We start from the raw sequence: 25,699 nt of genomic DNA, 5'->3' as shown, positions 1-25,699 counted from the left end.
CACCATTTCTGTGTTCAAAGACTAAACAAGGTTCACAAAACATGTATTCCAGAAGTAACTGCAAGAAAAAGTCTCAAAAGTCAATGAGAAAAGCCATCTTCATGTTGTGGAACTTTTTAGAGGGGTTTTCTATTCATTGTATATCATTTGCAAAATGTTCCTTTACAATAATGCATGTCTGTCATTAATTAGAATGTCTCAACAAGACTTAAACCCCATGGTGCATGCTTTTACTATATATTAAACTATATATATATAACTGTAACTATATATATAGTATATTACTATATATACTATATAGTACTATATAGTTCATATAACTATATATATAGTTCAGCAATCTGGATTTCAATCTGAGCACTCGAAATACATTTGTAGGAAACATGTTCAGCTGCTTTGACATGAATTTTTGTTAGGATTACATAAAAGGTTTCAAAAATGTATTTGGAAAAAAAACCCTTAGAAATCAAAATGACTGCTATTAAACAAAGGAAACTGCCAATTCCTCAGATAGGCAAACTCCTCAGATATTTTACAGTTTCATTAACAATTCATTTAAACATTGCTGATCATGACATCTTTTCTTTATAAGAACGTTATAACTGAATCATGGGCATTTAGTAGTCATCATGTCTCTCTGGTGAAGAAATGGATGGATGGATGGATGGAAGGATAAGTGGATGGATGAATGCTGGTGCTGGTTCACTCTGTAAGCATCTTGCTTTCGCAGGCAGTACTGTTGTAGAAAAGATGGTTCAGACAGGCACAGTTTGATCAAAGAGGAATGATTCATCAGACTCATTGTTTAGCTCTTGCTGAGTTGGCTCATCATATCCTGATTTACAGAACCTTCCCCCAGTTTTACAGACAGAATTTTTCAAATGTACATTATAGCTCAATAATTGCAGCCAAATTTCTACCATTACTCAGTTATAAATGCTTACTAGATTGTTCTTAACTTGTCTTGTTTTGTTCAATTGTGTAAATACAAATAAATGATTCTTTTTTTTAATAAAAAGTCTCTCATTTATCGTTGTGTTTGAAGATTTGGGTCATGTGATTCATGTTTTTTGCACTTCCATTAATGGAGCATAGTGTGCATTGATTCGCCTACATTTTCACGGTACACTGAGGGACTTTTCATGGTGCAAATGTTTCAATGCATTAGAAAATTTTTGTGATTGAGACAGCACTGGCGATGCAGTGGCGCAGTAGGTAGTGCTGTCGTTTCACAGCAAGAAGGTCGCTGTTCTCCCTGCATTCGCGTGGGTTTCCTCAGGGTGCTCCGGTTTCCCCCACAGTCCAAAGACATGCGGTACAGGTGTATTGGGTTGGCTAAATTGTCCGTAGTTTATGTATGTGTGTGTGAATGAGTGTGTATGTGTTTCCCAGTGATAGGTTGCAGCTGGAAGGGCATCCGCTACATAAAACAAATGCTGGATAAGTTGGCGGTTCATTCTGCTGTGGCGACCCCAGATTAATAAAGGGACTAAGCTGAAAAGAAAATGAATGAATGAATGAATGAATGAGACAGCTCTTAAAAAGTCTGACTCTCTGATTAGTGAACTGACTACTGAATTGGGAGACGATTGAGACACACCCTATATGGGCCCTATCATACACCCGCTGCAAAAAGGCGCAAGACGTGTTTGGCGTGATGTGTTGCTATTTTCAGACCAGTGCAACCCTAATTTTCCCGTTGTGTGCCACGTTGTTTAAATAGCACATCCATTTGCGCCACTTTGTGGACTCATGGGTGTTCCGGTCTAAAGGAGGTGTGTTAAGGCGCATTGTTGGAGCGTTGATATTTTGAGGAACTAAAAAAGCAGGTCTAAAGTCCAGTGCAGAGGCGTTAGTTTTGCACCTTAAATGCGTACACATTGCTTAATACACACAGAATGTACAGCAATACACAAATATCTTTACAAATGAAAAAAAAATTAAAGGATTAAAATATTACAAAAATTATTATTTTCTACAGAAATATAAAAACCACTGCCACCATGACTTCTTCATCTTGTTTTTTTTTTTTTAGTTTATTCATGAAAACTTGCTTTTGTATAATGCTATTATTGTTATTATTACTATTTATTATATGCCTATTTATATTTGTTTTAACCACACTTGATTACGGTATTATTATTCATTTATTCATTTGCTGGAAATTAGAACTGAATTTAGAAATAGTTTTGAAACAAATCTTTGCGTTTAACAAACAAAATTAAATATGTCGGCTAATGGATGTCTTCAGTGAAGTGCGTACAACGCCATTTCCATGAAAGTGAAGAAGTAAGTGAAGAGACAGAGAAAGTAGTGTGTGGAATGGAGGAGGCTCATTCTTTATCCCTACACTGCAGATGATCTGTTGATCTGTAGATGAATCTGTTTTCTCACTTTCAGTTTTTGCACTTACAAAGTCCGCCATGTAAATAGCAAATGGGAGATGCGACTCTGATTGGTTTAATGCACATTATGCTCAAAACACACCTATAACTCATTAAGAGAATAAGCACAACAATGTTAGACCATACGCCAGGGTGCAGACTGTATTTTTCCATCCTTAAAATAGCAAAAGTAGATTCGGACACGTCCTTAATACTTTTGCACCATACACTTTAGACTTTGTGCCTAGATCATTAAAATAGAGCCCTACCGTATGTCTAACATTAAATAAAATCACACATTTCAAAGCACTTCACAGGACTTTTAAATATCCAAACTTAACTAAGACTTAGTCCTGGCTTAGGATATGCTCTGTCTGTGAAACTGGGTTATAAAGTTTAACCATCAGCTATAAAAAATTAACGTGTCTCAAATCAAATTTGTTATTAAATGTAAGTGGGATGAGAGTTAATTAGTAAGGTTATTAATTTTTTTTTTAAATCACTGGCAAGTTATAAGTAAAGTCCATCTACCACATCTATTTCAGCACCCTGAACTGGTTCCTCATGAAACACCACCAGCTCAACACAGAACAAGGTATGAAAAGTATTAGGAAAGTTGTAACTTTGCTCAAAATGTCATTGTGTTTGCCTGCATGTGTCAGTTAGATGAGTGCTACCAACAACTTACATGCTCAACATTACAAAATGCTCCGGGAATTGGACTCAAGATCTTTGTTTTGTTTTCACTTTCATAATTGCTTGGCTGGACAATATATGTTTATTAAAGTTTACAAAAAAATGTATTAAGTTTATTAAAGGATGTGTCCACAAGCAATCGTAAAGAAAAATAATACCACAGTAATCATGTGACAAACAACAACAGTAATATGCCACTGATATTTAAATTGTATTAAAAAGTTTTTTTTTTACCAGGTTCAGGCTACACAATATTTAAATTTTGGCACAATTTGTTTGGTGTAGAGTGACATGTTAATTTACACTGTAACTGACACGGCTTGTCTTTCTGACATCCCAACAAAAAAAAAACAAACAAACATTTTACTCCACTTTTTCCAGTCCTTCATGCAGGGTTTTATGATCTCTATGATGATGACCAACACAAGCACAGAAGCTGTTCAGTATACATTGTGATTATTGAAGTAAACAATTAATCTGTGCAAGTTAATCCTCAGAAAAATGTTTTTTGTTGTTGTTTTTGCAGGTACTCTTTAATCAATTTCTAAAAATACTGTTTCTGCTTTTGAATGATGTCAGGCTTGGCTTTTAACCACTTCTCCCCAACTATTTCTTACAGTTCACTGTAAGAAACAGAGAGAAGGAACACTAACCGTAATCGCTATTCAATATTACATTTCAGCTGGAAATATATGCATAGTACTGTAGCCAAGTCAGCCGAAACTTCCAGCTCACATGGAGTTAGATGTGGGCTGTATCTAAAATTGCCCCATACCCTTAATTTTGCACTATTTGAGGGAGTAGCCTTTTGTAGTGGTGTCCAAAACCATAATGAACATTTTGAAGTGCACTCAATCAATCCTAAAGTTCAGCGCAAAAAAAATGGAGTGTACAACCAATGTACAATAACGCAATGGCTAGATAATACCCATAATGCACAGCGAAAGTTCTCATACCAAATTAACCCCCACATCTGACTACAAAATGGTATCCACGGCAGAATCCTATTGCTGTAAGTTTAATCACACATTTTTGTTTTAAATAGGCTCATTTTACAACCTCCCTAGAGTTAAACAGTTGAGTTTTACCATTTTTGAATCTCTTCAGCCAATATCTGGTTCTGGTGGGATCACTTTTACCTTAGTTTGGCATAAATAATTGCATTGGATTAGACCACTTGCATCTCGCTCAAAAATGACCAAACAGTTCCGATAATTTTGCTATTTGAAGCTTGACTCTTCTGTAGTTACATTATGTATTAAGATACAGAAAATGAAAAGTTGCTATTTTTAAGCCAATATGGCTAGGAACTATACTCTCATTCTGTCGTAATGATCAAGAAACTTTGCTGCTGTACCATGGCTGCAGTAGGCGCAATGATATTACACAATGCCTGAAATTCAGCTAATTTACATCAAATTAACCAACGTGCTGTTCACGATCAAAGATAGCCAGCGACTATTTTCAGAGTCAAAACATAATAACAAATGAGAGACTTTTATCCAGAACAGTTATGCATTATTATTCACTATAAATTATTCAGCCCGATTTCACGAGTAAACGTAACTATTTTGCGTTTTTTCAGTGGCTAATGAGTGCAGTCATACAAAAATGTACAATTTTAAAAAGGAGGTGTGGCACCCACCCCTAAACCCAACCGTCATTAAGGTATAAGCAAATCATATTAAATTGTACAAATGAGATCAAATGATCTCATACAAATTAGCCACTAAATCAAAAAGTTACGAATTGCGTGAAACTGTGTTGAAATTAACATATTATGATATGTAACCAGTTTCACTTTCATTTTATTTATTTTTATCAACTAGCAAACACAAAAGAAAATGGCATCCCTTCTGTTGCACTCATTTCACTCACTCATTTGCATTCACTTCCATTCACTTTAAGTGGACTAATGTAGGGAACACTGATTGAGGGTATAGGGGTCATTTAGGATACAACCATGGTGAAATGAATAGGAGATATTGATAATTAGTGCTGACAGCTGGAATTATGCAATGGAGAATAGGTTCCGTTTGTTTCTGATAACAGAATGATCAATACAAAACACTGTTAGATAGCCATTTTTTGTTTATCCTTGTTTTTAGAAATAAGACACTAATTGTGTCTTCTTCATGATTTCATGTTGGTAAAGACAGCAAGCAACAATCACTGCTCAGGCTGGAATATGTAGTATGGTGTGTGTCTCTTGACTATCAAAACAGACAAAAATATTGTGTAGCTTGAACCTGGTATTTGTTTGACCAAATTTTTTTTTTAGACCAAAATGTACTATATAACTTCTGTCAGATTGTTGTCCCAACGTCAATGCTAGATGCCTAAAGAGAAGGTCTGAGAAGATTTATGTCAAATAAAATCAGTGCATGATGGACACAAAACTTGGAGAGTTTATTGCTTTAGGCAATGATTCCTTCCAGTCTGATTAAATCAAATATGTGATATTTTTAGCAGATTTCTTTAAGAGCAAATTATTTTTATTTGTAATTCACTGCGAGTAGTGTGTGAATGTCGGTAGTATATAATGCTCTTTTTTCCTGTAACTATTCACAAAATTGGCAAGTGTATAAAGCCTTGGGTTTTAAATATAGTTCATATTAAAAAAAAAAAAAAGTTGTATAGTGTATTCCAGCCTTTAGAGATATGCTGATAACAAAGCTTGTGACCACCAGGACCATAAAATTGTAGATAAAACAGTGATGTAAAAAGGCCTCTTACTATTGAGATGCTCATGATTTATACACTTCTGGCAAAAAAAGGTACAAAAAAAAAACAAAACCACAACAATGCCATTCATAAGCAGAACTTAACATTCAACCTTTATAAGCCTTTAGCCTTAAAACGTGAAACAGCACAACAACGCTAAATCAATTATAAAAATGTCTGTTCATTTACTCAGCAAAGGCATTCATTTCTTTTTCCATGTTTATTTTACTCTAGCTTTTATGTTTATTTTACTGTAGCTGGTTACCATTTTGGCATTTTATGGATCCCCAATGACCACGGTTTCACCTAAAAAAACATCTTTAAAATAACCTAAATCATAGCCTGAGGTGGCATAAATGAACAGCATTTTCATTTTTGGGTGAACTATCCCTATCTCCTAACTCCTAACTAGTCTCCTGTAGCAATTGTACCAAAAACACCAACTCTACAAATCAGAAACACTTTTGAGCTGGTAGTTAAATTCAGTGAGACAGGGAAGAGTTTGTACTGTGTAAATATCCACCTTATTTTGCAATGCGGAAATAAGCCAGCCGCAACCCATCACTGGGAAACCCATACACACTCATTCGTACACATACATAAACTATGGACAATTTGGCTTACCCAATTCACCAAATGTAAATCCATCAGATTTTTAAAGGGTCATGAAACCCTAAAAAAAAAAAAAAACATTGAACTCCATTGTGTTATAAATAAAATTGTTTATGCATTTATTGTAAGAAGTACAATAAAATCTAATATATATCATTATTAATATGAAAAAATATTTTTTTTCTATATATATTTTTAAATATTATTAAATTAGAATGTTACCATGGTAACTTTAATGTGATACAGTTTGGTATATTTAGCTTTAGCCCACCACCCTCAATCATGTTTGGTTTTTGGCCCTTCATAAGAAAAAGTTTGGGCACCCCTGCTTTATAGGTAAAGAACAACAACAACAAAAAAAAAAAAAAAAACATAAGAAAACACAAACTAATCGTGCAACAGGATAGTGTGTTTAGAATTTTGACAAAAAATAATGTTCATTCATTAATTTTCCTTCGGCTTAGTCCCTGATTATCAGGGGTCGCCACTGCCAACTATTCCAGCATATGTTTTATGCAGCAGATCCCCCTCCAATCGCAACCCAGTATTGGGAAACACTCATAAACTCTCTCACTCACACATACACTCATACACACTACGGACAATTTAGTTAATCCAATTCACCTGTACCGCAAGTCTTTAGACTGTGGGGGAAACCGGAACACCCGGAGGAAACCCACCTGAACAAGGGGAGATCATGCAAACTCCACACAGAAATGGCAACTAGGACCATCCACTGTGCTAACCACTGAGCCACCGTGCGACCCCAAAAAATAATACAAGTATTAAAATAATTATGATCATTTTGTAGTAAATAGTAGCATGATAAACTGTTTGAGTGCAGGTGTAAGTGCATGACACTGGAAGCCTTTTGCACGTTTGAGCTACAACAACAATCTGACATTAAAAATAAGGTGGATACACTAGTACGATGATGTAATTTAGATGACATTGCAAGAGGAAAGTGAAAGCAGCAAAGGTACACAGCTGTGTTATAATCAGTAGGGCTGGGATCCTCTTTAATAGTGTCAATTACCGACTTGAATACAAGTTTTGCATAATACTTCACATTGCACTGTTGAGAATTTTCAATTAAAATTAGATTGCTGAAAAATCCGACCTCACCACATGTTTCACTTCATGATCTCAATGCAAATCCATCAATGAATAGGGGAACTTAAATTTGTAATGAACAGGATGCAGTAACTGTAATATTTGAAGTTGCATTTGTGGTTTTACTGTAATTGCTTCAATTTGGATTTTTTAATTCTAAAATTTCTGATATGTCAAAATGGAATTTAAAAGCGGATGTTGATCGAAACATCATAATACTAGTACTGACATTGTCACGCTAAATGATCTGTCTTCGCATAAGTTACACATTTCTACCATCAATACACAGTTTATCCAATCTCACATTCAGATTTAGACAAACAGATTGATTTCCCTGAAAGCAGCGTTCGTTTGGTACCAAACAGAGAATCCCAACCCTAATTTGGTATTAAGCTTTTGTTTTCAAATTGGATAACATAATAATAATAATAATAATAATAATAATAATAATAATAATAATAATAATAATAATAATAATAATAACAATAATAATAATAATAATGATACAATCATGTGCAAAGGTTTAAAAAAGGAAGAAAGTAGGTGAGCACTTCACTCCTTAATGTGTGTGCCTATACTTTTTGGGGCCTATGATGGGGGTCTGTCCATGGTGTGGGGTTTTGAGAGAGGAAGGAAGGGGTCTGCACTACCTGTGGACAGGCAGATGCAGCCCGTTGAGGGGGGGTAAAGGCGGATGGTACTCCAGCTGAGCCAGGAGGGAGAAGTGGTCGGAGGGGATGTGAGGGTGAGGGCAGCCGGTTATGTTGTTGTCCTTCAGCCATTGTGTCTCCAATGGACCCAGAACACCCAGAACGCTCATGTGTGTCTTTGAGAAGAAGATGTAGTCAATCACACCCTACAGAAAATGAAAAAAAGGCTAAAGATATCAAAATGTTGCATCCATTCAGATGAAGGAAATTCAACCCTCTACTGCAGCAATTGTGCATTGCACAGTGCCTATAGATAATCATCATACCCCTCTGAAATAATGACTTTATTTGTCATACAATCTGAAATCAAATCACATTCCAAATAACTTTTCCAGCCTTTTAAAGTGTTTGTGTAAGCTTCTCCAAACCTGTGCTTTTCTACAACTTTATCCCGAAGGTCTTTTGAAAGCAGGGTGTAATGTGAGTAATAGGGATGCACTGATCAGGATTTTTTGCAGTATCGAGTACCGATTCCTTTTCATGGTGATCACCCATACTGAGTACAGATTCTGATGCTTCAAGCTTCATAATGCATTAAGCACATTTTCCCTCTAAGTATGATAATTAAGTGGAGTTTTCTCCTTACCTAGGAGCATAAATTAAGGATGCTGTATATAATCCCTAAAACACATCTCTTTTAGGTGCGAACATGTCATAGTCAAAAGCAGAATTACACAAAATAATAAATGGCACAGATTAAAAAAACCATGGTAAGAAAAATTACTAAAAATGCATTTTGGAAACACTGCAAATGAAGGAAGAAGAATTAATAATAATAATAATAATAATAATAATAATAATAATAATAATATTAATAGTTCCTTACATTTATATAGCGCTTTTCTAGACACTCAAAGTGTTTACACATTGTGGGAATCTCCTCATGCACCACCAGTGTGCAGCATCCACCTGGATGACATGATGGCAGCCATATTGCGCCAGACCGCCCACCACAGTGATGAAGCCAATTATGATATGTGGATGGTTAGAAGGCCATGATGGACAGAGGCCAGTGGGAAAATTTGGCCAGGCTGCCGGGGTAAAAACCCTACTCTTTTTCGAAGGACATCCTAGGATTTTTAATGCCCACAGAGAGTTTGGATCTCGGTTTAATGTCTCATTCGAAAGACAGCACTCACTGAGCAGAATAGAGTCCCCGTCGCTATACTGGGGCATTAGGACCCACACAGAGAGCAAGTTGGGCACTCCCTGCTGGCCTCACTAACACCACTTCCGGTAGCAATCTTGCTTTCCCATGTCATCTCCCATCCAGGTAGCGAATGGGGCCTGGGCGCAGCCCTGCTTAGCTTCAGTGGGCGACCATGTGTGAGTTGCAGAGAGTTAGCAGCCGGCAATTCAATATATCTCAATCAAGAAAAAGTTTGGAGTGCATATTTGATGAACAAGAAGTTAAAATGCACACCTATAAATCTAATACTTTTTACTAAAAGGAAATAGGTCTATAAACTACTGTTTATTGCAATATGTAAGTTACAAGAAGTTATATTATTAAATATTCATGTTAAAAATTTATATATATATATATTTTTTTTTTATTTGTCTAATATTTTCAGTCAGGTTTTAATGAACTTGCAAGATTGTCAAAAACACAATCTTGAGTGTTCTTGACAATCTTTTAGTTTTTATTTGTAAAAAGACGTAAATGCATGCAAGGTCATTCAAATATTTTGCTAATCTCCAACTAACACAAACACTTGGGATCGGTTCCTGAGAGTGGCCAGATCAGCGAGTACCAACAGAGTCATTAAATAATAATAATACATTTTATTTAAAGGTGCTTTTCTGGCAACTCAAGGACACCGTACAATTAAACAAGAGCAATAATACAACAAGAGAAATAATATAAAACACTTACACAGCAATAGTGCAGATACAATTAAGTGTTAAAAGCCATCTTAAATAGGTGGGTTTTGAGTCTTGATTTGAATAGTGTGAGGGAGTCAATATTTCTGATGGCAGGTGGTAGTGAGTTCCAAAGCCGGGGAGTAGAGAAGCTGAATGCTCTATTGCCCATGGACGATAGACGAGCAGAGGGAATGGACAAGTGGAGGGAGGAAGAAGATCGCAGGGTGCGATGTGAAGGAACAGAAATGTGGATGAGGGCAGACAAATATGGAGGGGCGAGATTGTGGATGGAATGTTAACAGCTAAATTTTTAAATCAATTCAAAAATGAACTGATAACCAGTAAAGCTGCTGCAGGACAGGCGTGATGTGATGAGAAGAAGGGGTTCTGGTGATGACATGGGCAGCTGAGTTCTGGACCAACTGAAGCTTATGGAGGGATTTGTGAGTGAGACCAAAGAGAAGGGAGTTGCAGTAATTTAAACGAGATGTGACAAGGCTATGGACAAGAACAGCAGTGGCATGGGGGTAAGAGAAGAGCGGAGTCGGTTAATGTAGCATAGGTGGAAGTAAGCAGACCGGGTGATGTTATTGATCTGAGAATCAAAAGATAGGGTGCTATCAAGGATGACACCCAGACCGATTGATCGGAGCATCCCTAGAGAGTAAAGATATAGATTTTTCACAGGGTATGATGATTTTCTATAGGCACTGCATGATAAAATGATTCTACATACATTTTTAGTTAATTTCATTGTTTTTTAGCACAACCTTTATCCTAAAATATTTTGATACTGAATCATGGAGAAGATTATTGCTGCAATTACTAATAGACACCCATAAAACAAAGTTAAGGTCGTAATACTAAACAATTTTTTTATTGTCAAAATCTCATTAATCAGAAATGGAAAGCACTTGAAACTCATTGATGTATTGAATCTCGTACAGGGCTTGCATCATATAGTGTCTCATCTCATATCCTCTACTTCATGTAATCATGCATGTAATCAGTTTTCATTTCATGGGAAATGGGAAATCCCACCACTGGTTTGCCTTCTCTTCTGCTTTGAACATAAATTGTGCACTAATATGTATGACAATATGTGGTAGTCTCCAAACACAATACTAGCAAAAACATCCTTAGAATAAAAAACCTAATTGTAAAAACAAAAAACCTAAGGCGATGAAAATTAAAGGAAAATGTGAATTTCTAAACATTCAAAATAAAAAAAAATCATAATAAAACCTAATAAAATGTATCTCTACACCTGCATGCATATATTTATGCACTGACAATGGCTTTTTAAACAGGATTGCTACAGCTGATATCTTGCCTTTCAATCAAACCATGCACTCCTTGGGCCACGGGTGCAAAGAATGTTCCACCTTCAAATGGTGCATGATAGTGACCCTCAAACCCTATTTGACTTGTTCTTCAATGCTTTTAACCTTTCCAATTGGTTGCAATCATTTAAGAAAACATGCACTGAAAATTGAACTTTCTGTTGCCCAAGTGAAATGTGCAGTAAAGGGTTAATTCATTTAAATGTGTAACAACTGAAACTTTTAAAACTCAACACTTTTAAGGTATGCATTAATGACTTTTTCTTTGGCTTGTGTAAACAAAGTGTAACAAAATAAAAATAGACAGTTTCCCTGATTTTCTAGATTGTCAAAGAAAGCATATTCTGATTTTAATGTGAACGACTGAGGATGTTGCCAAGAAAACCAAAAGGATGTGACATTTACACACGCTCACTCTTTTCCATTCTGACACATTAAACGAATGCTTATTTGTTCAAGAGAATTCCGTCAGAGCCATTTGTACTTAAATGTCACTGTGTCGTGCAAAAAAAGGTATTACTTTTTATTATTATTACTATAATTTGAATTAATTTTTGAATAAATTAGGTGTAAATAGCCTCAAATATAGGTCACTTTAAAATCTATTTAAAGGTCATCTATTACGCTTATTTTTACAATAAATATTTAGTGTCTCCAGAATGCGTCTATGAAGTTTCAGCTCAAAATACCCATCAGGCCATTTGAAAATGTCAGTTTTTGGGTCAGAGCTATTTGGTGTCTGTGGCTTTAAATGCAAATGAGCTGGCTCTCCTCATCCTGTAATGAAAGGAGAATGCAGGGTTTGGGCATGTCTGCCTAGCGACACGATACTGATACTGATACTGATACTGATACTGATGAAGCAGAAACCTAGTCACAAATACCAAAACTAGAACTGAACCAGAAAGTTTCTGAATGTTTTTTTGATGTACTTTATAATTATTTGATGTGGCCTTTTTGCAACGATGAACGAGTCACACATAAATGCACACACTTTTTATGTTTTATAAGTTCCAAGTACATTATTGTGTGCCAAAAAACTGTAAAATCTACTTTGTTTGCCTTTGTCATAGTCAGCAGCGCAACACGAAACTTTTGATTGGCCATATTAAATGAACACACTAATCTAACATGAAAGGCATTAATAAAAAAAAAGTTGTTTTTACATTTGTTCTTGGTGCAAATAAAGATGTTATTGAAACTGCGTGTTATTTTAGTTTAACCACTGAAGTCACATGAAATATTTTGACTGTGTTTTTCTGGACTTTGAATGTCTGACCACAGCTGGCCATAGAGGATGAAGGGAGCTCTCAGATTTAATGTAAAATATCTTTATTTGTGTTCAGAAGATGAGTAGATGAGTAGTTATTGATAGTAATTCATATCAGAATTTTAATTTTCTGGGGTGAACTAACCCTTTAAGTCTGAATGAGTGAAAAGTGAAGTAATAAGGGTTTCTGAAATTGAAATATATTCTTTAGACACATGCTAGTATAATTCACAGAGTGGAGTAGGTGAATTTTTGCATCAGATTTTTTTTTCAACTTTGCATATAATGTACGCACAATTTAGATATGCACATTATTGTTTTTGGGCTACTTAGTTTGCCAACAATGTGTCAAAGCTGAACCAGAATATTGATATACAGTCAGAAAAGACACAGAGGTGGCTAAACTAGACTAAAAACACATATAACTAAAAGATTAAAATATATAACTCTATTTTAAATTAGCACAACTATATTTTTATCACTTAAAGTCCATGTGAAATCAAAATTTACAATGTATATTTTGTTAGCACGCATTCTTATTCTTTAGGTGAACAATAAATCTGCAAGATAATCCACTAAAAATGTGTTTTGGTAATCTTCAAAGTCTGAACATTTGCTTCTCCACATGTGAAGTGGCATTCCTTCTCTGTTGATGGCAGCTATTCATAACCAAGCCCCTTCTACCATTAGTTTACTAAGGGGGAATGATGAGTAAAAAGAAACCCTCACCCCTACTCAAAAATCCATTTTAGTTGGAAGTACATGAACATTCTGAAATACAAGTCTCAGCAACTTCTGGTTTACTCTGACTTCAATCTTTTTAAAAAGCAGATACTGGACAAGGATTAATCTTTCTAATACTCATGGGTTCCCACACGCTACCTTGTAACATGCCAACACCACATTTTAGTTTATTAATACAACAAAGAGTGTCATATTTTAATAACAAATGACACCCACAAGACAATACAACCAATCAACACATCTCAAAATGACCTGCTAAATGAGTTGGCTTTTGAATCATACACCGTCAGTGAATCATTACTGACTCTCCTGGTCATTTTTTGATTATGTCATTTCAATATTAACAAATGTAAATTTATTGTCATGTATATACAGTATTATATACATGTATATCCTATTTACCAACAAGATAATCATATGATCATAAATGATTCATCTTCACAGCAAAACTTTGTGTGTTGTAAAGAAACCAAGCATGAAGATCTTAAATCTCATTTTGAAACTTCCATAATATTTTGATTGAGCTTTATTCTGATTCTGAAAAAAAAATCTCCTCACCTTGAAGTCATAAGTGTAGTTGGTGTAGGGCATGAGATTCCCCTCATAGGCACTCTTCAGCTGGAAACTGTGTGTGACACTGCCATCAGGCTTTCCATTTTTGCCATTGCAACTGAAGTTAGTTAAACAGTCGCTGTAGCGCAGTTCTTTAAAGTCTTTGTGATTTTCTGCAACTCCGCCATTACTCAGATACTCCACCACACCTGCAAGAAAGAGTTCAGGAAAACGAGTGATTCTGAGAGCTTCAAATCTAAAGCAAAAATTTGTCAATATTTTTTTAGGACTGACATCCAAAAGATCCCAAAATCTACATTCCAAAGCTGTAAGTGGTTTTCTACAACATATTTTTAACACGTATAACATGTTATTTTCTGTTTTTCTGCATCACATCCTTTAAAATACCTTCTTTCATATTTTTTTTTATTTGAATAACAGTCAAATTTTTGGGTCCCTTTAATTTTGTAGCAGATTCAGTTAGTTATGTTTATTTGAACCAAATGTAAGGAATGAAAAGGCTAATCACCAGCCACCCACTCAATAAGTGCCATTTTTATGGCTTGCTTCAATATTTGAATGTCTGGTATTCCAGATTTAACAGCTTGCGCCAGTGCTAACTGTCTTTTTGGTATTAAAACAGTACTGCAGGTACTTACTAAACACGCACAGAGAAGAATAGCTCTGAAAAGGCATTGACACAGTTATTTTTGTACCAGACCTTACTGAATATGCATTTGAAAGAATTATTTCCCAGTCAGTATTGTGAATCATGAAATGAATCACGCAATGCAATTTAACTAAATCTGCACTCCTCTAATTACAGGTATTTGCGTCATTATTTAATGGCTAAAAATAAATAAATGAATAATGCACTTGAAACAGCTACAGTTGTTGTTACCAGGAGAAGGCACTTCAGACATACTGTTTGCCAAATATGTTATTTTTTATTTGCTTCAAGACTTAAAAGACAACTTGGAACAAACAAATGAGTCACGTAAAACCAGCACGATCGTAGTTGTCTAAGACAGTATGCAATCTGTTCTCCTTGCTCCTAAACAGTCAAAAACACAAACAGTTGTTCCAATGTACATCTTGTGAACTATGCACAGAAATACATACAGTCAGATATGATTTACTGTACGTAAATGTAAAAATGTGTGCAAACAGAGTGCATGGACGCTCTCCAGTTCTGAAATCTTTCACCTTTGCATGTAAAAGGATTTTGTAATTTTCTTGTGGTCACTCCCATTAAGCTTGTCGATTTTGTGAATATGCCCATTCTTTGCCCAATAAATAAATTTGTTTATTTATTTAAAAAGCCAAAATAAAACAAAACTATACTTTTGTTCAACATGTTTTCCATAACATAAAACAACAATTTTTTTTTATATTGTAGGCTAACTTTGACATTATGAATATCGATTATTTTATTATCACCTCAGATAATTCTTCACCTTGGAATTATAAGGTTTTATCTGCCTTCTAAATGATTTTGAGATATCGAGCTTCAAAGTTTAGCATTCCATACAGCAAAGTTAAGTGTAACATTTGTTTTTTAAATAAAAAGTGTTAAAATATAAACAACTTATAAAAAACACCCCATAATGTGAATAATTTGTCATTTGATCAGAATATGTCAATAACTCCATTTTGACAAACATGTCAGATAGAACCTTATAATTCTAAGGTGACGATTTGTCTAACCCCCTCTTGTAGGAAAAAAAACCTGTAGAAAAAAAACATTGTGCGTGTCTGGTTATAGTAGATCACCCACACCTTTATGAGCAAAAAATGATATTTGGCACTATGCTAATTTGTGCTGTGCTTATTACATCAATATGTAAATGAGATGTTACATATTTTTTCTTCAATTTGTAGATTCAACATTACTTCAAAATCATGTTCTTGCACAAATTTGCACTTATTGGTAAATCTGGCCTAAAAATTCCCATTTATTTTCAATATGCACCTTTAAATATAACTTACCAGAGTCTGGGAGGGAGTTGAGATCAGCACACAGGACGATAGGGATGGAGCTCGTGTCTGACGTGGGTGAAGAAGAGTTGATAGATCCCGAGGCCCTCTCAGCGATGCTTTTGAGCTCAGACAGGAACATCATAGTCTGAATGAGCTTCACATCCGAGTATTCTGGATCCCAGTGCATGTGGGCATTAGCTACCAGCAGGAGTTGTTTCTCTGGAGGTGGTTTTAAACCTGCAGTACGGTGCCAGGAAAGAAAATGAGATGAGAATATTCCAAGAAATGTAATATTATTGAGATATATACGAAGTGTTGTTGAATGCTTGTTTCTGATTTGCTGACAAACAATGTAAGTCAGGGTTTCTCAAAGTCTGGACTCACTCTGATTTCATATTCAAGGGCACTCAATGTGTGTAAGAGAATGAAGGTGTGGATTTCATAGACCTCTGAGCTTTTGGCAACTCCAGATGCACTTTAAAATGTATGACCATTGACCATACCTAGAACCAGTGCTTGATATTAATTAGACTTTCACCTTTTTTTAAGTAATAAATATTTTTTTGTTTGTTTGTTATTTATTTTTGTTGTTTTGTGTTTTGTCTACACAGTGCACTTGGACGGTATCTCTTACCAGTTTAATATATTTAAATATTGAACAGTTTTTTTATTACTGTATTTGACCTTTGTAACCGAGTTTCTCAATTGTTTTGTTTTTATGATTCTATATTGTATATTAAAACCAATAAACAAAAAATAATTAAAAAGAAAGTGTGGATTTACTACTTTGATAAACACATGCTAAACATGTAATCTTGTTTTTTTAATGTATTTTGCCGATGGTCCGAAGTGAAAGCGAACCGATGTGGCGCTGTTTTCATGACATCCATTCAGTTTCTTCACCACAGTGATCATTTGAATGGTAAGGATGTCAGTTTGCAGAAAAGAAAAGTTGACAAAAAAAACTTTGAGTTTTTAAAGATGATCCATTGGACAGAGAGGTATACATTGATTTTGCTCCAATCCAGAACAAAACGGTTCTTTTAATTAGTAATGAGATATTTGAAGTTGTGAAGAGTAAAAATGTAAAACAGCATTATAAAACAAAGCTTTAGCAACAGCTGGAATACAGGCAGTGTCATTTCTCATATTAGACTGCATGGTATTTTCCATTTATACCTCTGGTTGTGGATAAGGATTGCTGACAATTAAATTAAGTTTCACTTGTCATCTTGCCACTCTTGCACTTGTTAATAATGTATATTTTAATGCAGACTTCTAAATGGTTGGTTGATATATATATATATATATATATATATATATATATATATATATATATATATATATATATATATATATATATATATATATATATATAGTTATTGATGAGAATTCAGATTTGGGACTTTGAGAACCCCTATACTAAGGTGTGCAATAATTTTTTTGGAAAATGCACAGATAAAGATCCAGGCTGGTCTTGACAGTAATACAGTTCCATATCACTGTGGTAGAAAACCCTGATGTCTTGAAATAACGAATGAAGCTGAATGAGGTCTGGCTATGTAATATCTGAATAAGATTTTTTTATTATTAAGGTCATTGCTCCTAATTCTGAGGAAGGTAAGAGTGGAGTTCGAAAACAGGAAACTCTGTTTTGAAAAAGCAATCTATATTGCAATCTTTTGATGACAAAATATTGTTTGTTTATTCCACAGAAAAGTAGATGAATATGCTGAAAAAGATGAAATAAAGCAGAACTAGGGAGTTCTCTGAACAACTGCTGACAAATGAACACAATTGAAGACCTGAAGGGAGTTCAAAAGTTGAAATATCTCATATCAACCATAAGTATGCAAACTGAAGACATAATTTTTTATTTAGGTATAATATGAAATGTAAGCTGTTATCCCTAAAATCCAACCTACAGCACTGAATTCAACTTTGTATTTTTATGTTTATGTTTGACTTTTTGACAGCCATAAAAGTTATTTCATTTGATTTACAGCTGTCTTTAAAAATGGCTACTGATGATTTTTTCAAGATGTTCAATATCCAGGTCAAACAATTACTTAAAATGATCATAAAAAATCTAAATTTAATCAAAATGTACTCACCATCTACTTTTTCCAAGCCTGTTTGACTTTTTTTCTTCTGTTGAACACTAAATAATATATTTAGAAGGATGTTGGAAACCAGTAGCCATGGATTTCCATAGCATTTTTTTACTGTACTACATATGTCAGATGTTATATTATACTTCAGTGGCTACTAGTTTTCAGGTCTTCAATTTATTTTCTTTTGGGTTCAACAACAACAACAAAAAAAAAGCACAAAGCTTTGGAATCACCCGAGGGTAAGTAAATGCTGAGGAAATGTAACTTTTTGTGTGAACCATCACTTCAACTTGGCATTACAAATAAATACAGTTCATTAGATACTAAATGTTTAATGATTTGTTGACTCCAAATGAATTCTATTATGTTTTAATCCATTGTGTTGCTTTTTGTGAGCTTAAATAAATTTTTATAGTTATTGCTGCCATCTCTTGTAAACAGTTTTAATTTTGAGATCTGCTTCCACCTACAGGCTAAACATCAGCAAGACAGCAGCCTGCGTGGACATTCAACCCGACCAACATCCAAGGTGATGTCAGAATTAAATGAAATGTTGTACATCATTGTACATATTTAAATACCATTTTCTCCTAAATTAAGCTTAAATTAATTTTGCTGCGGACACAACATATTAGCTAATAGAAATGTGATAAAATGTGGTGTGGTGGCCACAAAGCCACCATAACATCCATGCCGTAGGCTCTAGTTTAGATATTAAGAAAATACTTTGTCTGTTTTTTTGTGCATGCTTTCATCTGAAAGTGCATTTTTAGAGCCGTCATCTGTAATTGGTCTGTGAGATGTGTCCTATTGGATGTTAAATAGACATTTATAAATGAGATAATAATAATATTATTTAAGATATAATAATAATAATAATCTAATTCTATAATATAAATAATAATAATTCTCTGTCTCTATCTCCATCTCTCACACAAAGGTATATACTTATTATGTTCTTACAGCCTTTTTTATTATTTATTTATGACAAGTTTAACAACGTCCAAAATACTTTAGGCCAACTAGTGAACCTAATATTGACTATAGCATAATCATTTCTTAATCTCTGCATGAAGTTTACCCGTACTTCACTTTACGTGGCATTTAGGTTATGCTGTCGTTTTCAGTTAGGTTACATTTACAGTTAAAATCAGAATTATTAGCCCCCCTTTGAATTTTATAATTTTGTTATGTTTCCCAAATGATGTTTAACAGAGCAAGGAAATTTTCACAGTATGTCCGATAATATTTTTTCTTCTGGAGAAAGTTTTTAATTTTTTAAACACCATTTTAAGGTCAAAATTATTAGCCCCTTATATTTTTGATATTTTTATATTTTTTTATAATATAAAATTTTATAATAATATATTTTTTATATTTGTTATCGCAATTATTTTTTCGATAATCTACAGAACAAACCATCGTTATACAACAACTTGCCTAATTATCCTAACCTACCTAGTTAACCTAATTAACCTAGTTAAGCCTTTAAGCCTGTCACTTTAAGCTGTATAGAAGTGTCTTGAAAAATAACTAGTCAAATATTATTTACTGTCATCATGGCAAAGATAAAATAAACCATTTATGAGAAATTATTAGTTATTAAAACTGTTATGTTCAGAAATGTGTTGAAAAAATCTGCTCTCCATTTAACAGAAATTAGGGAGGGGAGGGGGATTAAAAGGGGGGGTTAATAATTCAGGGGGGCTAATAATTCTGACTTTCAACTATATTTCTGACTTCCTGTCGTTTTCAATTTTAAAGTCAAGAAATTTCCTGGCATTAATGTCAGGCATTTACAGTAGTCTATTTAAAATGAAAAAAACATATAGCCTTATAAGCTTAATTTGTAGGTGAAGCCTACGTAATTATAAATAAAAGTATATTGACCATAATCAATTATAATAATAATGATACAAATACGTAGACAAATATTACGCAAAAAATAATCAATCATTTAAGGAATTTAAAATATTTTATTGTGTGCATTTTGTTATTTCACCATTTATTTTCCAATGTTGTCTAGGTGACATCACACTATTTAATGCAAGCTATATTGGTTATTATGCATATACAGCCTATTAATAATGTCTTCTTTCATCATTCTTAATTTAAAATGAAATATTTATTTATTAATACTATCCATTTGCTATAGTCACATAGCTTCTATTAATCCTTACATACAATGGCACAAATTCATGAGGTTTGGAACTACAATTCACTGTTATAAAACATCTGAATAAGATCTTTCATTATTAAGGTCATTGCTCCTAATTCTGAGTAAAGCAAAAGCTGACTTTAAAAACAGGAACTCAATTTATATAGCAATCTTTTTGATGACACAAAAATTTTATAATTATTTCACATAAAATTAGATGAATATGCTGAAAAGAAGAAATAAAGCAGAATTAGGGTGTATCTGAATGACTTACAAGTGAACATAGGAAGACCTGACAGCAGTTCAAAGGACTGTGAAATACATCAAATTAATCAAAAGTAATTCATATCGAAGTCATTTTTATTCTACAATTGTATATTCAGGCATAACAAAAGGAAATGTAAACAATTATCACTAAAATCCAACCTACAGCCCTGAATTCAATCTAAGTATCTAATAATTACGTTTCATAGAGTATACAACTTTGGCAGCTGCAAAGGTTATTTAATTTAATCACAGCTGTGTCTTTAAAAAATGGCTACTGATGTTTCAATATTCAGGTATTCAAAGGGTTTTAAGCTGTAAACTCATAGCATAGAAAAGGATCATTTTCTTATCATATGATCTCAAGGCCAAGAGAAATTATCGGATTTATAAGAGGTAGACATGACAAAGCTAAATTAATCGCACATCACGGGTCGGCATATTAAATATATAAATGTAATACTATAATAAAGCCTATAATCCATTTTATTTAGACTATGAGAGAGCTGTAAGAGGCTTGTGTTTCTGGAAAAAAATGTATTTGGGGGTCGGATGATGTGTTCTCAATATAGGCATGGCTTCTGACATCAAATATGGACATAGGCAGGATCAATTTAAGGTATGATTCACCTAAAAATGTTTAATCCTGTGTGATTTTCTTGATTTCATTACATTTTAAAGAAAGCTGAAAACCGGTAACCATTGGCTTCCTAATAGGAAAAAGAAATACTATGGAAATACATGGTTACATGTTTCTAGCTTTCTTTAAAATATTTTCCACTGTGGTTAACATATGAAAGAAAGAAAACAATACTTGGAATAAGTAAAGGGTGAGTAAACGATGACAGAACTTTAATTTTTAGGGGAACTAACCCCTTTCAGGAATTCAGGATTCTTACCAGTAGCAAACAGGTCTTTCTTCACCTCCAGCAGGACGGCTACTCCGATGTTATCTTTGGTCATAACTCTGTTTAGCATAACCTCCGAGCCCTCTGAGTTTGCCATGGCTACTTGATTGAACTCCACTGTGTGTTTCTGCACTAGAGCAAATCTGAAAAAGAAAATAAAATAAGCAGGAGGAGCTTGTTTGATTATTTTTTTGGCAATAATCATACTTCTTTTTGTTTTTTTTTGTTTTGTTTATTAGGACAACAGTCTCTTCAGCAGAAAAAAATGTCCAAATATGCTGTTTTAAATAGTAAAGAAATCAGTGTTTTTGAAACTAATGAAGACAGCAGAAGTCAACGATTCATTTGAATCATTTAGCTTGATATGTTTACTGCTCCAAAATATTAGAAATGTTTCTAAAAATAAAATATATTGTGTTCAAAGGGGAAAAAAGTTTTTGTATTTACCCAGACATTTAAAAAGCACTTATTTTAAAGCAGCAATCACAATACCATCCAATAGTGACATTTTTAACTAAGGTTATCATAACATCAGAATCTTAAACTGGCTCATGCCTATTTAGAACTGGTCGATTTAATCATTTCCATGTCAACAGGTATGGTTTATGACATGACAGAGCCCCATTCACTGTAGGGCATATTAGAGATGCTGGATTTACTAGTACACGTCAACTAATGTCTGCTAAACTGGTTGTTTAACTAGGAGAAAATAGAGTAAATGAGCTAGTTGTCCAAACAGTGTGTATCTGTTGTGAATGACAGCGTAAAGCATTTGTAAAATAATTACTGTTGCTGCATTCCATAGACATCAGTGTGCATTCTACAAAGCACTTTTTAAGCTAGTAATCTTGTGTATTAAAATGTCTGCAACCTAATGCCGAGTTCAGACTGCATGATTTTATCCCTGATTTTGACTCGCCGACATGTTTTGGGAAATAGCAGACAAAAGCCTGAAATCAAAGGCAAATCGGTGATCGTTCACATGAGTAACAATCACACAGTGTGAACTATCAAAGTCGCGATCTGAGAGAATCACAGATGAGTTGCCGACATCCATGAGATATTCGGTGTGCTAAATATCTGGACCTGTCGGCAATTCAAAATGATGCTATGTGCAATGTGTTCTGATTGAAAATAACATTGATGATTACCTACAGCCAATGAGAGAGCAGCATCCACTAGTATGGGTACCTGCAGGTCAGCGGGAGGTTAGGGGAGAAGCTAAAAGTGCTTATTTTCAGTCTATGTGGACCCAATGAAGGGAAAACTAGTAGAAATTTGGCAGCAGCATATTTGTATTTTTAAAGTGTCGTCTGAGCAATACCACAACCGGGTCGAAAAAGAAAAAAGTTTGAGAAAAACTGCTAATTCCCTTCAAAAGCCAGGTTAACATTTTCCACCCCACTAAAGGCTTCTTTCTCCTTATGTAGTTAATAACAAAATATATACTATGTGACCTCGCGTTGTTGCCATGTCACTTTTCACATGTTTGATTGTGAGACATAGTTTGTAGATCAAGATAATGTTGTCAGCGATTCCTATATTCCTGTAAAGTCATGCAGTGTAAATCCCCTTGTCGCCGATCCACCCTGCAGTGTAAACACAGCACTGACAAAATGCTACCACAGATAGTCATGCAGTGTGAAAACATCTGTGACTCAACTACTTTGAAAATCTGAAAGTCTGAACTCGGCATAAGTAAACGTTATTTCACTGAAAAGACTTGGAGTTTTGATCTTTGACAAGCGCTGCACTCGTGTTCTCCTTCTGGCTCAGCTCCAGCCATTGCAAGGGCTGATTTCAGTTCTGATTTTGACAGAAGCTGCCACGCTTGCACACTTTTGACTCCTCCAGACGTTCATTTATTTCCAGAAAGAATCTGAAAGCTGTAACTTTGTCTTAAAAGTATTTAAAAACTAAATACTTTCCAGATAAAAGATGGATGCAACAGTATTCTATATAGGAACTCAAGAATAATTTAAGAAAAAATAAAAAGCGAGCTTGTTACGCTCCTTTTAAACACACTGAAAGGAGATCCTCACTTCTCGGTCTTGAAGAACACACCACAGCCGTCCACATGTTTACGCTCCTGTTCTGACACGAGTTTGGCACGAGACTTTGGACAGAAAAATCCATCATATCCACGATCTTTCAGTGTTTCCAGAAAGAAAGTGTAGTACTGCTCGGTTTCCACCTCCTGTATATGAGAAATAGAGCAAACATATTGCAGATATCGAAACAGAACACACAAGTCAAGGAAAAACCATATTTTCATTATGCATTTAACAATTTAGTGTAATTATACACCCTACTTATAACTGAAATTATAGACATGAAAGGTGCACTAACTGATGGTTAACTAACTAACTAACTAACTAACTAACTAACTAACTAACTAACTAACTAACTAACTAACTAACTAACTAACTAACTCTGGTTTTTCCAGAATTTGCATTTAGTAAAAATCAATTGACTGAGCAATGATACATTAAAGTAAACAAAAGTGACAAATAAATACTTTATAAATGTTATAAATAAGTTAATAAGTTATAAATGATTTCTATTTTGAATTAATGCTGTTTCTTAAAAAATAAGTAAAAAAAAAAGAATATTAAACAGCACAACACCAATTTCTAATGAATCGTGTGACACTGAAGACTGCAGTAATGATGCTGACAAATTCAGATCTACCACTACAGGGATACATTGCAGTAAAAAAATTATAATAATAATAAAAAAAAAACATTATTTTTTTTTATTCTTTCAATATTTCATAATATTCATTTGCTTTTTTTCTGATCAAATAAATATTGAGTATAACAAACTAAAATCCTTCCAACCCCAAACTTTGTACATTTTGCCAACAACAATGTACATTTTAATGACAGAACATTTAGTCATACCTGCAGGCTGATGATGTCAGCGTCACAGTTGGTGATCTCCTCCATAATGCCCTTCTTCCTGTACTCCCAGTTAAGGGCCCATGAAGGACAATAGCCATACAGCTGCCTTGTCGCATACTTGTCGCACAATACGTTGTAGCACATTACTGTGAACACAGCTTGGGAACACAAACATTTTATATTTGCGTTAACAATTGCTAAATTAGAAACAAAGCTGCTGACATGATACTAGCGGGTACCTGTGGGCATCATTTGGTCTCTCTCCCTCAGAGTGATCCAAGGTCTTTGGGGGAGTTGTTCTGGGTGGACTAATTTTGGGGAAACCGTGCAAATAAATGAATCAATAATTATATGATTAAATTATCTGTATTCTACTAGCCACTAACTCTGCATCTGCATGCAGTATTACCTGCAAGATTGTCGAGCATGTAATTCAATAATTTCCTTGTTCCATCAGGCTCCTGATACAGGTTGAGTATATCCTGGGACAATGGATTACCTGGGAAATAAACATTTGTATTACTTGTACTTATATGCAGATTTACATTTACTTTTACATTCACAACACAAGCATATGCATTTGAGTTTGCAGTTAAAGGGATAGTTCACCTAAAAGTGAGAATTCCATCATCATTTACACCCTGTTCACTAGTTTCAAACATGTTTGTGTTTCTAGCTTTCGTTGAACACACAGAAAAAGAGATTCTGAAGAATGTTGGAAAGCTGCATTCTTTAACATATCAGCTCTTGTGTTCTGTTCATCAGCAGAAAGCAACTCAAACAGCAGTGAAACAAGTGAATGGAGGAATAAATGATGATGAAATTCAAAATATGGGGTTAAATACCCCTTTAAGCTCTTTCTAATTTTAGTGAATCTGGGCTGTTTTAAAGGGGACCTATTTTGCAAAAATAATTTTTATAAGATGTTTAAACAGTTGTGTGGCAACAGAGTGTAAATACACCCACCTCTAATTGTAAAATTTATTTAAGTCTATTTGTTATAATCACACTTGATAAAAACAGTCTGCAGAAACACTTTAATTGCCATTCTCCCTTTGTACATGTCATCAGAGGGGGAAAGCCCCGCCCATTAGTGACGATCTCTCCCTCATTACATAGACAGCCCTGATTGAGAAGCAGTCGTCCGCCTTTAGATTTTTCACACTGTACCTGCTGAAGATAATGTCAGTGACTAAGTGGAATTATAAATGAGCTTTAGGATGTACAAATGAACACTGTAGTCTACAAAGACTGCCTTCTTCTGAGACACTTTTGACATTTTCAGTTTTTCACTGAGAAAAATGTAGTCCTGTTTTGAATCTGCCTCTATGCTGATTTTGAATAGAGGGCAAGGAGAA

At 34.4% G+C, this 25,699-nt stretch overlaps 1 protein-coding gene across 1 annotated transcript in view; it reads right to left on the bottom strand.

The window, feature by feature from the left end:
* Positions 1-25,699, bottom strand: part of cnot6l (CCR4-NOT transcription complex, subunit 6-like) — a 34,203-nt gene that overhangs the window by 135 nt on the left and 8,369 nt on the right. The window contains exons 5-13 of the mRNA XM_056458294.1: positions 24,751-24,840; positions 24,581-24,649; positions 24,342-24,499; positions 23,481-23,635; positions 21,430-21,581; positions 16,004-16,231; positions 14,021-14,223; positions 8,180-8,385; positions 1-736 (exon numbers count right to left, since the gene is read on the bottom strand). The exon at positions 1-736 is cut by the window's left edge and continues 135 nt beyond it. Coding sequence (XP_056314269.1) covers positions 703-736; positions 8,180-8,385; positions 14,021-14,223; positions 16,004-16,231; positions 21,430-21,581; positions 23,481-23,635; positions 24,342-24,499; positions 24,581-24,649; positions 24,751-24,840 — 1,295 coding nt within the window. The 3' untranslated portion in view covers positions 1-702. The remainder of the gene's footprint in view (positions 737-8,179; positions 8,386-14,020; positions 14,224-16,003; positions 16,232-21,429; positions 21,582-23,480; positions 23,636-24,341; positions 24,500-24,580; positions 24,650-24,750; positions 24,841-25,699) is intronic.

The sequence above is a fragment of the Danio aesculapii genome, chromosome 5 (assembly GCF_903798145.1).
Source record: "Danio aesculapii chromosome 5, fDanAes4.1, whole genome shotgun sequence".
Classification (NCBI taxonomy): Eukaryota; Metazoa; Chordata; class Actinopteri; order Cypriniformes; family Danionidae; genus Danio; species Danio aesculapii.
The sequence above is the reverse complement of the archived record's forward strand: the minus strand, read 5'-3'. Positions and strand labels throughout refer to the sequence as shown.